General features: G+C 40.8%; 3 protein-coding genes across 3 annotated transcripts; 2 read left to right on the top strand and 1 right to left on the bottom strand.

Annotated features, from left to right (window-relative positions):
• Positions 1-1,028: 1,028 nt before the first annotated feature.
• Positions 1,029-2,062, top strand: LOC149404374 (uncharacterized). Its single transcript, XM_089607502.1, has 3 exons — positions 1,029-1,656; positions 1,751-1,945; positions 1,995-2,062. Exons 1-3 carry the CDS (start codon positions 1,455-1,457, stop codon positions 2,060-2,062), a joined length of 465 nt encoding a protein of 154 aa, XP_089463628.1. The 5' UTR covers positions 1,029-1,454.
• A 931-nt stretch (positions 2,063-2,993) lies between these two features.
• On the top strand, positions 2,994-5,458 carry LOC149404373 (protein RETICULATA, chloroplastic-like). Its single transcript, XM_089604267.1, has 7 exons — positions 2,994-3,818; positions 3,892-3,987; positions 4,172-4,392; positions 4,488-4,557; positions 4,639-4,718; positions 4,963-5,027; positions 5,136-5,458. Exons 1-7 carry the CDS (start codon positions 3,252-3,254, stop codon positions 5,327-5,329), a joined length of 1,293 nt encoding a protein of 430 aa, XP_089460393.1. The 5' UTR covers positions 2,994-3,251; the 3' UTR covers positions 5,330-5,458.
• A 156-nt stretch (positions 5,459-5,614) lies between these two features.
• On the bottom strand, positions 5,615-8,146 carry LOC149404372 (putative receptor protein kinase ZmPK1). Its single transcript, XM_089604256.1, has one exon. It carries the CDS (start codon positions 8,115-8,117, stop codon positions 5,697-5,699), a length of 2,421 nt encoding a protein of 806 aa, XP_089460382.1. The 5' UTR covers positions 8,118-8,146; the 3' UTR covers positions 5,615-5,696.
• Between the last annotated feature and the right edge of the window lie 8,016 nt (positions 8,147-16,162).

The following is a 16,162-nucleotide window of genomic DNA, read 5'->3' as shown; positions in this document are numbered from 1 at the left end:
ATTTTGTTAACTAATACATATTGTATTCAATTTTATTTGATTTCAATTATAGTAAAATGACTTATTAGTTATTACCTCCATTTTTTTCAAATTCGATTTCTAATTTTTATCTAAAATATAGACACCAATTTTAAGATTTTTACATTCTCCTATAAAATATAATTTAGTCACTTTACTTTACTTTAATATTTAATATATAGTATATAAGATTGAAATTTTAAATATAAATTATAATATATAATATAAATAATATATTTCGTGTGATTTTAAACTTTTATTCATGTAACTACAAATTTTTAGATTAATATTGAAATTTGTCATTCTCTCCATTTATCTCCACAAAATTTCAATCTATTCTTTTTATTTTGTTTTACCCTCCATCAATTTCCCTCCCTTTTTTTACATTGTTATTTCAATCTAACTTTTTTTATTTTGTTATCACGTAGACTCAAATAAAGAGAGAGAAGACTCAATACAAAGCACACACAGAAGAGAATGAGAACGACAATCGAGAGAGAGAGAGAGAGAGAGAGAGAGAGAGGAGAGAGAGAGAGAGAGAGATTGAGACAGAAAAAAAATCGAGAGTGAGGACTGAGAATCAGAACGAAGAAGGAGTGGAGGCCGATTGGGATTAGAAATCTGAATTGGGGTATTCTTTTAGGGTTCTTCGTCGGTGGAGACGAACATTTTCAGGCTCTTCGGTTCATAAGGTTTTCGGCGATGGTAAAATTTAAATTATTTATATTTTGATTTGTACGGTAGATAATAGGATTTTTATTTTTTTGACACTGTTTATAACGTTAATCAGAAACTCTTTCATATTTTTTCTAAAAATTTTGCTACTCTCTTTGATCCTGTTGTGTTTTATGTCATATATTTTCTAAATAAATTTCAGCAGTAAATCTGCTCGATGATGATTATTTTTGCTTTAACCATACTGAACATGATCGATTTGGACTTGCAGTATTATTGGTGACTCAAACCAAGAACAATTTTGCTTTACAAGTCTCCAAAAGGTTAGCAAGCTTTTCGATGTGCCGTATGCTATTTAGAAAGATGCCAAGACGAAGATAGCTCAATCTTTGGTTTTTCTTTCCTTGATAGTTTATTCTCAATTACCTAATTTTCATTTCTTCAATTTGGGTCTCTCTCTCCGTGACACTCAATCGCTAATTATGACTCGTCCACGATATCTCAAGACTTCCCATTCAAGACAGTAAGGAGGATCATAAATGTAATTCATGTACATTAATAATTTTGCCTTCTTTCAGCCTATTGAAATAAAAAAAATAAGATCAATTTGAATCTTTGTCATTTGCTTGTTTGCATGTTATCGGTCATAGAGCGTTACGTTTCATTTGCATTTGATCGAATAGGTGTTGGGGATTATCGTCTGAGGTAAACGATCTTTGTCTCTCTTATTTTCAGAGAGTTTTTTTTTAAGCTCATCGTAGATGATTACGATAGCGAGTAGGATTTCAGCACCGCTCTTCGTCTCCAAAGCATTACCACACTATCATCGCCTTCGTCTTCGTTTCCTTCGACGTCTCTGTCATTGCAATTCCTCTGCTGTAAATGTCTCGAACGTGACCAAGAACAGCAAAGCTTTCGCCAACAGAATGGCCATGGCGGGCCTCGAACCGCACCATCGCATCGGTCAGTAATTTTTATTTATTTATTTTTTCTCGCTTGGTCGTCTTTGTATAGGGTTTGATATGCTGAGAAATTTATTACGTGCTTGTTGCTATAGCCGTGGGAGTGTCTGGAGGGCCAGATAGCATGGCTCTGTGTGTTCTGAGTGCACAGTGGAAGATCAATGGCCTCGGAGATTCTCGTGACGGGGATGGGTTCATCGACGGGATTCTCGCCATTGTCGTTGATCACGGACTGCGCTCTGAGAGCAAAGACGAGGCTGAAATGGTTTCTCTCAGGGTCTCCGAAATGGGTATATTTTTTTACTCGGGTTTGGCATCGTTTTACTTCTTCTTTTGCAGATATGCCAAAGTGGTCTCCAAGAGTGGGTGGAGGATCCAACAAACCAGAGCTTGTTGTATACACGTAATAGGATTCGAATGTCCTTACGAGATTACTCTTCATGTGAGTTCCTCGGGAAGCCATAGGTTCGGATTACTCTTTGGGTATATTCGCTAGGAATTTAATCTGTAATTTTTTTTTGTTGAACTTCTGATTTTGGCTATAGACTATAAATATGTATTTCCCAGCAGCTCTAAATTTATTGATTGTGTAACACAATGGTCGTAAAACTTACCGTAAAAGCGAGATCGTTGGCACATTGCCATGATTCGGCATAACCCATGCCTCATCTTAATCAATGACATGTTTTGACTTCTCGTGCTTAATAAGTGATTATTTTTTGAATTCTTTCGGCCGAACGATTCATGTCTAAATGTAATGTACTCTGTTTTTTCCTTTATACATGAACATGTATTTTGACCCTGCATTTTTCGGCTATATCTTGGGTAAGTTACCTATTATGTTTGAGATATTTTTTTTTGTTAAGGCTATTTTTTTTCTTTTATGATTATTATGGTTTTGATAATTGAATCGTGATTAATTGAGTCCAATTGTCCAAACATGATTCAAACACGATTAAATAACCCATTTAACACGACTATTAAATGATTTAATTTAAATAGTTATTGATTAGTAAAAAAATAAACGGTCGGATTTGTATCTAAACTTCAAACACGATTAATAAATGATCGGATTTGATTCTAACAATTATTTATGCAAACACGATTAACACGACACGAACACGAATTTGCCATCCCTAAAATTAACTACCAAGTTCGCTTCTTTCAAATAAAATATAGTTCGCTTCTTACAAAAAGAAAAGATTTAAAAATAAAAAAAAAACCGCTAAAAATACGCCGTTCTTCTCCCGGCGTAAGTTAGCAAAGCCCTAGATTATCGCACGTGTGAATTTCAGAGAAAGTATCAGATGTATTTGGAGTATAAATATCGGTTCCACTTGTGCATCACAAGACTTTCTCGCCACTTTCTCTTGTGCCAGACGAACACTACACAGATTTTCTCTCATTTTCCGAGCTCTCACTTAGATCACAGTAAAGAGACGTGCTTTCGATTGCAGTCAGAAATATAGTTCTCTCAACTTTCAGTTCGGAATACGGATTTCGCTTTTATTCAATCGCATTGTGAGTTTCGTCACGAAATTTGTCGACTTTCCCCCCCTTCTGATTCCGAATCCTTCGAGTTCTCTAGAGGCAGAAATGGCGGGTTGTTTAGGATGGTCTCACGCTGTAACCTACCGAAACGAGGTGGTTTCGGCGAAGAAGGCGGTTTGGAGTCAGAAAGCGGTGGTGGTGAACAGTATAGGATTTAGAAATGTTGGGTTTTGTGGGACTAATAGGTTTAGACATGTCCCTGTGAATTACAAAAGACACGGGCTTGTGACAATGAGTAGTAGCATGGAGTCCAGTAACAAGCCCGGATCATCTGTGGGCGCGGTCACCGTACCCAAGGAAAGCGGCGAGGAAGCTGTAGAGAACGAGGGTCATAAGGCTTTAGAGCCGGGGAAGGATGGGATAGAGCTCGAAGGCAATGGCGGTGATGGAGGGCTTGGAAATGGCGGGCAAGGTGGCGGCGGCGGCGGCGATGGTGGTGGTGACGAAAAGGGCGGTGATGGCGAGGAAGATGAGTTCGGGCCGCTATTGAAGTTTGAAGAGGTTATGAGAGAGACCGAAGCTCGGGGAATGAGTCTTCCTTTGAGCATGTTGGAGGCTGCCAAGAGCGTGGGAATCCGAAGAGTGCTTCTTCTTAGATACTTGGATTTGCAGGTACTCTGTTTCATGCTTTTAGTTACTGCTTTTGTTTCCGTGCTTTTTCATAATTGAATATCTTGTTTTGCAGGGCTCTGGGATTATAGGCTTTTTGATGAGATCCTTCCCCTGGCTTCGCAACCGAATGCTGGCGGACCCGGCTTTTCTTTTCAAGATTGGAACGGAGGTTTGTGGTGTTTTGTTTTTCTTCAGTTAGTTTATTTCTTTAGTCCAATTATGGAAATGAAGCTCATCAATAACTACTTACTATTTGCATGCTTGGTAACACAAATGCAAGGGAAATAAGGAATTTTTTCCTTTACCATTCTTGTGACGGACTAATTTTTATAATCGGCTTCAATCTATTCCAGATAGTCATTGACACATGTTGTGCGACATTTGCGGAAGTACAAAAGAGAGGTGAGGATTTCTGGTCAGAATTCGAGCTGTACGTGGCTGATATGTTGGTGGGACTAGTGGTCAACGTTGCTCTGGTTGGTATGTTGGCACCGTATGTTCGTATTGGACAACCATCTGTATCAAAAAGCTTTCTCGGACGATTGCAACATGCTTATGGAGCTCTACCGAGCAGGTATCATCTATCAGCTCTTGCTGAGCCCCATAAATATATCTGGTAGCTGAGAGATTTTGTGATTCGACTTTGAGTTTCGTGATGTTCTTATGCAGCGTTTTTGAAGCGGAAAGACCAGGATGTAGATTTTCAGTGCAACAGAGACTCGCTACGTATTTCTACAAGGTATAAAGTCAGTGAAGATGGCTTGCTTTGGCTGTAATTCTCGTTTTGTTCTTGATGACTAGTGTGTGCTTCTTTTTATAGGGTATCTTGTATGGCGGCGTTGGATTTGGTTGCGGTATCATTGGCCAAGGCATCGCCAATTTGATTATGACTGCCAAGCGGTATACCCATATTTTAATCTGTAGCCGGAGATGTTATATAAATTAATCTCATGATTTCATTTTAGTGAGTCATGGTAGTAAGACAATAGGATCTGCATCCTTTTTGTATCTGACCGTGAGAGATCTTCCTTATGATACATTTTTAGCATGTCATGATTTGTAAAGAACGGATACCCAATTTATACTTTTTTTTATTTTATTTTTTTATTTTATTTTTATGAACATATTGTTTTGTTATCATCAGGAGCATAAAGAAATCAGAAAAGGATGTACCTGTGCCGCCACTACTTAAGAGTGCTGCTTTGTGGGGTATGTCAAGTTTCGTTCGTAGCTGTACTATTTTTATATTTATTGATTCCGAGTTCATTATTACAGATCGTATTAGTGTTTTCAATGGGCTCTCTTTGTTCCTTTCAGGTTTTTTCCTGGCAGTGTCTTCGAACACCCGGTATCAGATCATCAACGGACTTGAACGTGTTGTAGAAGGATCGGTGGTGGGGAAGCAATTTCCTCCAATGGCTTTGGCTTTCACCGTCGGAGTGCGATTTGCCAACAACGTTTACGGTGGAATGCAGTTTGTGGATTGGGCTAGATGGAGCGGTGTGCAATAGATTTACTCTCTTTCTTATTGTTTATTATCTTTAAAGAGCGTCGTAGGACTAGGGTAGTTTATGAAAAACCTAGTCGGTGTTGAAATGCTGAATTTGGTTTATAAATGCTTGTCTTTGACTTGCTGATCATCGGATAAAATCTGAAATCCTTACTAAGGCCAAGGGTTCTTTCTGGATTCTACAACCAAATTTTGAAGTATAATAAAATAAACTCCTTTTGAAGTATAATTTTGAATTCTAGCTGCTAATAAACAAGGAAAAAAGTATGCTAGTCATATTTAATAACGAAATCACATTGCGTTCATTACAATTCAAAATATACAAATAAATAAGAGATTCATGTAGTTTATTAGCATTATTATTATTATTATTCTTCCTTGTCAGTTTCTAGCAGAAGCTCCACAACCTTACTCATGGCAGGTCTCAAATTCCTATCGTCTTGCACACACAACAATGCGACACCCAGCAACCTCTCAACCTTTTGCTTGTCAAACTCCTCTTCGAGCAATCTAGGATCGATGACTCCCTCGAACCCGTGATGTTGGGTCTTCTCGGTAACCCACTGAACCAAGTGGTCGAACTCGCCGTCCTGCGATGCGAGAAAATTGGACACGCATTTCCCGGTCAGAAGCTCCAACACCACAATTCCATAGCTGTACACATCGGCTTTTGCATCGATCCTCAGGTTCATCGTCCACTCGGGTGCCAAGTACCCTCTCGTCCCCCTGACTTGGGAGAACCCGCCGGTATCTCCGTCGCCGCCGGCGTCTCTGAAGAGCTTCGACATCCCAAAATCGGACACTTTGGGTTCTAATTGATCGTCGAGAAGTATGTTCTGAGGCTTCACGTCGCAGTGAAGAACCCACTCGAGGCACTCTTCGTGCAGATACGACAACCCTTTCGCGGTGCCGAGCGCGACGTTGTATCGTTGCTCCAACCCGAATAGTGTCGACGTGTTGTGGAACAAGATCTTGTCCAAAGAACTGTTCTCGACGTACTCGTAGACGAGAAGTTTGTACTTGTTTTCAGCGCAGAAACCCCACATTTTCACCAGATTCCTGTGGTTGATGTTTCCTATGACGCTCACCTCAGCCCAAAACTCCGATTCCCCCTGCAAAACTCCTTCGAGCCTCTTCACTGCCACAACCCTCCCGTCGCCGAGAACCCCTTTGTAGACAGACCCGAAACCGCCCTTTCCGATCTCTTCTCTAAAGTTCTCAGTCGCCCTTTTGAGCTCCGCGTACCCAAACCTCTTGAAGCCCATCGCCAGCGCAATGTAGCCCATATTGACAATCTCCTCGCTCACCCGCTTCCGGTAGATGAACCACCACCACAGCCCAAGACAAATCGCTTCGATGGCTCCGAAGGATCCCACGAAAGCCATCAAGTACTTCACGTACCCGTCTCTGTCGCTCTTCTTCCCTCCGGAATCATCCCCGCTAGAGAGAACAACATCCGCTTCCAAGCACCTGAGACTATCATCGTCTCTCCCCGTCACTTGATCGGTCAGTATTGATTTCGGAACCTTTATGTACATAACGCTCGGAGAGCTTGGCGTGTGGTAGCCGTTGATGAGAAAACTCTTGGGGAAGCACTGCCCGAGACCGTCCGAAGAGTATCCGAACCCTCGGCATAACGTGTCGTTGAGGCATATGTTTTTACACTCCCGCAGCGAAATCCCGAAGTGAATTGTGGGCAAGTCGTAGCCGTAGTAATCCGTGTTGAGAAGCTTCAAGAGACCGAACGCGCCGGAGCTCCGCCGCGTGAGATCAAAGACGGGCTTACAGCCTTTAGACCAGTCGGACATGTCACCTCTTCGGAAACCGCTGCGAGGACATTTACAAGCCGGTCTCACGCTCTCAAAATAACTGCAAATCCCGTACTCCCCGCAAATCCCATCGACCAGGCAGGAGTCTAATCGGCTTGGAAGCCACGTGACATCCCATTCCCCGGAGGAGTCGTCCAAGCTGTAGAGCCTCAGAACCCCGTCGTGGTCCAGCGTCAATCTCCGCTTCTTCTCCGAGCGGGTCTCGTAATCAAAGGCCTTGAACTGCAGGAGATCGCTCGACAGAAACTCCCCGAACTGGTCCAGAACCGCCACTCTGGTGCTGTTGTACGGCGTTCTTCCGGTGCCGAACACGCTACCCCCGGGCTGCCTCGGCCAGTACACGCTGGATGTCTTGGGCCCGTCGTACACGAGGTTCAGCACATTGTCGTCGTCGAACTTCAGGTTGTAGAGCCCGGTGGAGAACGATCCTGGACCCCGGACCGAGACCAGAGTCGTGTTCTTCACGAGCCGCTGCGTTTGCAATAGCGTGTCCGTTGGGAAACCAAAGCTCTCCCAGATTATGGCCTCTCCCTCAAGGAGGACGAGATTTCCGGTCTCCAACAGACGCGCTTCTACGACGGAATTCGAGGCTGAGGAAGTGCCAGTTGACCACACAGTTGTCCCCGAGGGATCGGTCAACGCCATGTTTCCGTCACCACGGAGTGTCAGCCTCGACCCACTCGAGCTCACCGGGGCGTCCCGATTCGCCATCCAGACCACAGACTTGCCATTGGACTTCGAAAACCAGACCGAGAAACACACGGCATTTGTTCCAACGGTGTAGAACCCAGCGGAGAACGTTCCCTCTGGCGAGACCAAGAACGTATCATTCCCTCTCTCGCCCACCAGCGAATCGCCTTCCCTCAGTCTTGCCAACCGTCTTTCTCTGCTGGCAAGAGCTCGGGTTGTCGCTGTTCCATAGCAAAGTGTGAGAATAATCACAAGCAAAAACACTTTCATGGTTGTCTCTATGAGTTTGTTTTACAAGTCTTCCCTCTTTTCTGGTGTGCAAACCTCTTATGAGACATCCATAATATATATATATATATATATATATATATATATATATATATATATATATATGTATATATTTGCAACTTGCAATCAGAGTCAACTATGATATTTTATATGCAGACGTAGTACAAAACAATATGTTAATGAAGTCCTCTTAAACCGCCATCATTGTTGTCAATGAAACAGTAATGTTGAAACTCGGTCAAATTTTGATAATTCTGTAAAGTTTTCATTTTCGTGCTTGATTTTATAAAATTTTATATCTGAAATTCTTAATATGATAGCGTGACACCTTCTAACTTCTAATTGTAAATTTGACAATTACAATGCTACACTAATTATTTCTTGGCGTTGTTAAAATTACAAATGAGGTTATTTTATGTATGTTTTACCTAATTTGTTGTTGCTAGTTCTGACTCTTTTTAACGCTTTTACATATTCGACTTTCATGTCTATGTTTATACTTGCTTATTGGGACTAGACGTTTCGAACATTTTAAATAAATAGTCAATTTTATTGTAGTGATAATGAATGCGAATTTGTATTTCGATTTTTAAGACACATATATGTATACATACATATATATATATATATGTATATATATTTATAAACTATTATTAACATTTAACTTTCGAAAACAGGGGTTTGATATTTTAAAGGAATTTTTGTATAAAATAGCCATTTCAAACTTAGTGTTTAGCAAAATAACCAAGATTTCATAAATTGATGCAAAATAGCCACTTATAATGTAAAAGTATTAATACACCCTTAATCATTTAAAAAAAAATTTAATCCTGCTTTCAAAAAATATAATCTACTTTTCGATAAACCAAAAGTAGAAAAAGAAGAAGAAGATATTAAAAAATTTAATCATGTTTTCAAAAAATGTAATTCACTGTGCGATAAATCAGAAGAAGAAAAGGAAGAAGAATAAGATGTCAAAAAATTTAATCATGCTTTAAAAAATTTTAATCCACTGTGCGATAAATAAGAAGAAGAAGATGCAGAAAAACTCGACGATGATCTTCGACTTTCGATCTCGACGGCGATCGAACACGAACAGCCTGCTTCGCGACTGATATGAAGAGATCGATAATGATGATGATGATGACGACGAGACGGAACAAGATCTTGAGCTGTTGATGATGAGTACGTCAATATTTACTCATCGACGAAGACGGAACGCGAAGACGAGGACGGCGATGGCGATGGTGATCGACGAAGACGAGGACAACGATGACGACAATGACCAACGGAGATGACGACAGAGATGATGGCGTCGATCTCCAATATAGATCGAGAGCTATTTTTACGGGTTTTTTTTCATCGATTGTATTGTTTGGGTAAACCTGAATATTTGGTGTATTCTTATATTCTCGGAGTTTTGTCAATTTTTGGTTATTTTACCTCAATTTTAGAATGTTGAGCTATTTTGCTAAACCCAAACTTTAAAATGATTAGATAGTCACATTGCAAATGGGTAAATTTTTTTAGTTGATTTGATTTATTTTTGTGTAGCATTGATTTTCCTCGATTTATGTGGTCTTTTAAGATTTTAGAAGTCAAATAACCAATATACATATATTAATTATTGATTGATAGTCATCGTTCCCAAATTCTCTCATTTCGCTACACTTTTTCATCAATATTAATCAATATATACTTTTTATAAACTGTAATTAATAGATATAACTAATATTAACCTAAAAATTTTAGGTTTGAAAATTTGAATGATTTTTTTTTTCTTGAGTTGATTTGATTTGTTTTTATATGTACCAGAGGTTGCGAAATTTTGAAATTTAAAAGGTAAAATTGGGTTTTCAATTTTTTATTTTTTATTGTAATTCATAGATTAATAAAGATAATTCTCTCAAATCTATCCATTATTTTAGTTAATAATTATTTTACAGTATGTATCAAAAGCGACTCAATTTAAATTTAAATTTGGGTTGTTGACTGGAATATGTCTTCAATAATTTATCCAATCTTATATCTAACACATCACATCACTAAGAATATTTTGCATTCACACAGGAAGATTATAAATAATATTACTCTAGTGGCGATATTGAAGTTTATGCATGTTCTTCATGATCGATCTTGCTTCTTCCTGAGGTGTAAAAGCTTTGTAGATATATATTTTAATAAAGTCATAGTATACTTACATATGAAAATGCAGTGTTGATCCAAGTGATGTAGATAATGACCCCATTATATGTCATCATTGTGGGCTTATTTCTCATTATTATTAAAAGAAATACATCATTCATGCGAGTTTTGTCAAATTTTGCATTCATATAATACATGTTAATGCCATTCTGAATCTCACTTAAAGTACACATTGTAAAGATGGTTGTCTTAAGTACTATGCACAATGTTGACTGTGGTTTTTTTTTTTTTTTTTTTCCTAAAAATAATTTTCAAGGCCGTTCGTATGTTAACTTACATTTTTCGTGGAAGATGCTTGAGAATACATGAATCATTCAAAGATCAGATCCAAAACGTCACAGGAACTATTGGAAGAGAGACTTTTCTTTGGATGATCACTGTTCTTCATCCAAAAAAGGTTTCTAGTCATGCGCACCTATAATGCATGAACCTGACTTAGATGCGACTTTAAATGCGAAATGCCGCATCTAAATTTTAGAAGCGACAGACTTTTAGAAGCGAGCCTTTTAATGTCGCTTCTAAAATTCAATTATCAGCGATTTTTTTTACCTTGTCGTTAGTTTTTTGTTTTATTTTTTTTTGTAGTAGTGAGGCGAAAATGAATTTCACTCGACGCACGCTCCGATACTCAATATTAGTCATTTGTGCTAAGTAAAGTGATGGTATAAGATCTCATCTTTGTTGAGAGAGAGAGAGAGTCACCTTGCGACTTTTAAAGGACAATGTATTACCTTGGAGGTTCATGGGCCATGCCCATGAGGCAGGGTGGGGTCAATGACAAAAAGGGTACTCAGCTCCTTGAGGACTCAACATTAAGGGACGAAGTGGGTGGCCGGGCAAGGAAGGATTATGCACACTAGGAGGAGGGACTAGACATGCGCCTAACGAGGATGGACTATGCAGACGCGCGATGAGGGAACTGTGAAATTCTGATTAGTCACAAGGACAAGATGTCGCACACAATGTATTGACAATGTGTCCAACAACTTGCTTGCACACAAATAATGGATAAACAACAAACAGTGTGATAAAGAAAATACACACGATATGGTTACCCAGTTCGGTGCAATACACCTACGTCTGGGGGCACTCTGCCAGTGGAAAAGATTTCACTATCTTGTAGTCAATAGTACACACAAGGTTTATATATATTACAATCACCAAATCAATAAAACCTAGAGACTATTACCACAAGTGAATACCTAGCCAGGGACTCCCCTGGATTTGAGCTCCGTCTCAATTCCACCCTTCGAGCCACCGCCTGTGCTCGGATGACTTTCAGTCTTCAACCGTTCGTGAGCCTTCAATCACGAGAACACAAAACCCAACTCTCACAGACACTCAATTTTTGTGGAATAGTGTTTGAGAGAATACACCGCGATTAACAAAACACAAAGCCTCCCAGTCCGCCGGTCTTGCACGTCTAAGAGCTCTAAGTATTTTATCAAAAAGCGTCGAGGCTACTAAGGGGGAGAGCATGGCTTTTATAGCAGCTGTACAGGCCTGGAAGTGTATCTAGGGTTTCCTTACCCAGCCTCATACGAATATCTCATAATGAAGTCACCAGCGAGGCAATATCTCATAATGAAGTCACCAGCGAGGCAATCTGTCAATACTGGAAACTTGCCTGAAATAAAGTCAGCACACATGAGGAAAGATGTCTCACCAGAAGTAGAAACATGACGACCGACATCTTTCCAAACAACTTGCACTAAAAAATAAAGCCAACAAATAACGTAACAACAATCTCCCCCTTTGGCTATTTTTTAGGCAAGCACTTCCAGGAACGACTCTCATACAAGCGTCATGACCAGAAGAAAATAGTCAAAATAAATGACCTCATGACGCCTCTCCCCCTGATTTCCTCAAAAGAATACCAAAGGCATGGATCGACCAAGAGAGAGGGAGGAACAAATACAGCCTGAAAAGGATGAGAACTCAAGCAAACAGCAGTACATTAACCATCAAGAGTATGAGAAAGAGGTTTTACATACCAACAAAATAACTCATTCTGAAACACAAGATAAACTGTAGCACAAACCAAGCAGAAAGATGTCTGAAAATGAGTTTGATTATACAGACCAGTTCTTAAAAAAAAAGAGTAGAACTAAGAAGAGCCACCATCGTCCTTATCACCAGCATCATCCCGGGCACTGTTATTATTTCCTTCATCGTTCTCAGACTCCTCAGCATCTTCAGAATCAGCAGCATTAGCTTGGCCTGGCTGAGAAGAGGTAGCATCACTAGGAGGAGCAGAAAGATCTCGAACAAGGGCTTCACACTTGGACTTCCTGTTGGAGAGAGTCTCAATAGTCCTTTTGAGAACTTCAATCTCCTCAAGAAGTTCTTTCAGCACATTCCTCTGAACCTCATCAGTCATTGAACTCAAATTCAGTTTGCTCCCAGAGATGTCAGATGTCGCGACTGAAGGTCTGACAAGGTCACAAGCATGTTTCCCCTCAAATAGTTTGTGACTAAAGTTGAGAACACCAGGTCTTTTGCCCGCCACATCTGTACTTCGCAAAATATTCTTGTTTTGCTTGAGCAAAATACCAGTGATGAGGGAAGGGAAACCTATGGGGAGCTTCACTGCAAACGACTTGGCATGTTTTGCTAAGTGATCAAGCAAAAATTCACCAAAATCAAAGGAGGAACGGGTACCTATCTGGTAGATTAGGCGTGCCAGATCCGCCTTGATACTCGACCCATGAGAAGAGGGGGCCCAGTTGGCGATGCCGATGCGATACAGAATGAAGTATTTGGCAGTGAGATCAGAGGATGGCAGCGTTCCCTTGGATGGCCAGACTTTGGTTTCGTCACCTATAATCTCTTGAGCAATGATGTCCAGAGAGGGTACACGATCAGCCGTAATGATTTTCCCTCAACCAAGGAACTCGTTGATAACACCAGGAGAGATCTCAAAACAGTGTCCTCTGACGAAGACCTTTCTGAATTCTGCATCATCTGGAACATCGAAGGATGATGAGAGGTTGACAATGAATTCCTTCACCAAGGCCAGGTAGTATACCCCTATGCTGGTAACAGTCCTGAGAATCTCAGCATTGTGCAAGAGCTCTATGACAACATCGATCTTCAGAGCCTCAGCAGACAGTTCCTTTTCAGGAAAGATGGCCCTGTGATACACATACCTCCATTTCAAGACACCGTCTTCCTAATGGAACGAGACATTGTCTAGGGGAGCAGCATGAACATTCTTTGGGAGCTTTTGCCCTCCCACAGATCTCTTGTTCCTTATTCCAAGAGAGATCACCGGTTCCTCTTCTTCAACATCAGGGACCTCGTCGATAGGAGACATATGAGTCTCAGCAGACTTCTTTCCACGCTTCTTTATCATGCCCACCTTTTCTTTCTTCTTCTTCTTCTTCTTCTTCGCTGGGATGGGAGCAACATGAGCACTTTCTTCCAACAGTTTTCTCTTCTTCTTTCTCTTCTCCGACAGAAGAGTGGCAATACAGACGTCGTCATCTTTCTGGACTTTCTCTTTGAGAGAGGCAAGAATATCTTCCCCAGCATCCTGACCTTGATCAGTCTCCTTCTCATGCCTCATAGAAGAAGATGTTGGAACATCTTTCGAGGCATCTCCACTTAATCCCAGAATACCACCAATCGCATCAACGGGATGAGGATCTTGTTCATCGAGGAGAGAGTTCAAAGTTTCACTGTCCCTAGTATTTTCATCAGAGGGAAAAGAGGTTTCAGGGTTACCTTGCACAACCTCGTGAGGGCTTTCAATGGGAGACCCACCGGTGAGGGTTTCTTCTTCGGGAGCAGCGTCATTCTTTCTTCTTTCTTCAGAAGAACTACTGGAGCTTACTTCTCCAGTAATATCATTGATCGAGAGAGAGGCTTTCTTGAGCATGGCATTTCTTGCGGCAGAGAGTGAGGGGTTCTCAGGAGGAATTGACGACCCAGTGATTGCACCTCCGGCCTGACCATCGGCGCGTTCATTGGATCGCAAACCTCGTACCCGGACACCGTGCTTGTTACTCTCCTGCCCAGGTTTCTTTGTCTTGACATTTTTCCCCCTCATTGTGGTTTTCTCTTTCTTAGAAGGAATGGTTGTGTTGATGCCGCTTCTGGTACCAACCATTTTGAAGAGAATCTCAAGAAAACTGCCACACAAATAACTGTCGAGAGGGGTGAAAGCGCAAATTAGAGAAATAATGCACAAGAAAAGCGAAGAAATGCGAGAAATTTCAAAGATTGAACAAAGAGATAACTTCCCAATCTTTCTCGAGAATGGAACCGTCTACATGTATGAGAAACTGGCAAGGATCAATACGACGTCGTGACATGGAATGGGCCTCTATCCTTCTCAAGCCCAAAGAAATAACAAGTGGCATTTTAGCCCAGCAATACAGTCGAATGGGCCAACCAGAAAAATGGGCCCATGAGAAAACTTTCACCAAACACACACGAACAAAAATCAGAGAAGTACTAGCTTTGACAACACAGAGGATAAAACCAAAATTCCCTCTGAAACTCAGTAATTGCTATTGTTCAATCACACACAATCCTAGGGAGGATCTGAGATTTTCAAACCGGTTAGCATCCAAAGCCTTCGTGAAAATGTCTGCGAGCTATTTTTCGGTGTGAATATATTCGAGTTTGATCTTTTTATCTTCCACAAGATCTCGAATGAAATGATGTCTGATCTCAATATGCTTGGTCTTACTGTGTTGAACTGGATTCTTGAGATGTTGATGGCACTAATATTGTCGCAGAATAATGTCATGACATCTTGTCCAACATCATATTCAACAAGCATCTGTTTCATCCAGAGGAGCTGAGTGCAACTGCTCCCTGCAGCGATGTATTCAACCTCAGCTGTGGACACGGAAATGCAGTTTTGCTTCTTGCTGAACCAGGAGATGAGATTGTTTCCAAGGTAGTAACATCCACCAGAGGTACTTCTTCTATCAACCGTGTTACCTGCCCAATCAGCATCACAGTATCCCACAAGCGTAGATGAGGTATCATAAGTATATAAAAAGGCCAAAATCAGCAGTTCATGAGATGTACCTTATAATTCGCTTGGCTTGAGCCAGATGGCTAGCTTTGGGATTAGCTTGATATCGTGCACACACACCTACAGAGTGGACTATGTTAGGTCGGCTGGCAGTGAGGTAGAGGAGACTACCAATGATACTTCTGTAGAGGCTTTGATCAACAAATTCACCATGCTCATCTGCAGTAAGTTTCACATGAGTAGCGGCGGGGGTCCGCTTGTGAGAAGATTTTTCCAAGACAAACTTCTTCACTAAGTTTTTAGCATACTTACTTTGGGAGATAAAGATACCATCATTAGCCTGATCTGAAAGCCCAGAAAATAATTAAGTTCACCAACCATACTCATTTCAAATTCAGACTGCATTTGTCGTACAAAAAGGTCCACCATCTTGTTCGACATTCCTCCAAAGACGATATCATCAACATAGATTTGGGCTATCATGAGGTTGCCATCCTCCTTCTTTATGAACAAGGTTTTATCAATTCCACCTCTGGTATAACCATTCTGCACAAGGAGCTGAGTTAGTCATTCATACCATGCCCGAGGAGCCTGCTTAAGGCCGTAGAGAGATTTTATGAGTTTGTAGACATGTTGTGGTAAGCTGGGATCTACAAAGCCTTTAGGTTGAGCCACATAAACTTCCTCATTCAAGTACCTATTGAGGAAAGCACTTTTAACATCCATCTGGAAAAGTTTGAAGTGCAGATGACAGGAGATGCCAAGAAGGAGTGATGAGAACCTCGCCGCCTTTGCGATGAACGAAGCTCAAATCGTTGCGGAATTACGTGGG

This window comes from Urtica dioica, chromosome 2, assembly GCF_054948205.1.
Source record: "Urtica dioica subsp. dioica isolate 48M chromosome 2, U.dioica_male_clone48M_v1_H2, whole genome shotgun sequence".
NCBI classification, from domain to species: domain Eukaryota; kingdom Viridiplantae; phylum Streptophyta; class Magnoliopsida; order Rosales; family Urticaceae; genus Urtica; species Urtica dioica.
This window is presented reverse-complemented; position numbering and strand designations above follow the sequence as displayed.

Coding starts and splice junctions, on each gene's coding strand:
- LOC149404372 (XM_089604256.1), bottom strand. CDS start 8,117: ATGAAAGTGTTTTTGCTTGTGATTATTCTCACACTTTGCTATGGAACA.
- LOC149404373 (XM_089604267.1), top strand. CDS start 3,252: ATGGCGGGTTGTTTAGGATGGTCTCACGCTGTAACCTACCGAAACGAG. Junction 4,393..4,487: donor TATGGAGCTCTACCGAGCAG/GTATCATCTATC, acceptor GTTCTTATGCAG/CGTTTTTGAAGCGGAAAGAC. Junction 4,719..4,962: donor TTGATTATGACTGCCAAGCG/GTATACCCATAT, acceptor TGTTATCATCAG/GAGCATAAAGAAATCAGAAA.
- LOC149404374 (XM_089607502.1), top strand. CDS start 1,455: ATGATTACGATAGCGAGTAGGATTTCAGCACCGCTCTTCGTCTCCAAA. Junction 1,657..1,750: donor CGAACCGCACCATCGCATCG/GTCAGTAATTTT, acceptor TTGTTGCTATAG/CCGTGGGAGTGTCTGGAGGG. Junction 1,946..1,994: donor TCTCAGGGTCTCCGAAATGG/GTATATTTTTTT, acceptor CTTCTTTTGCAG/ATATGCCAAAGTGGTCTCCA.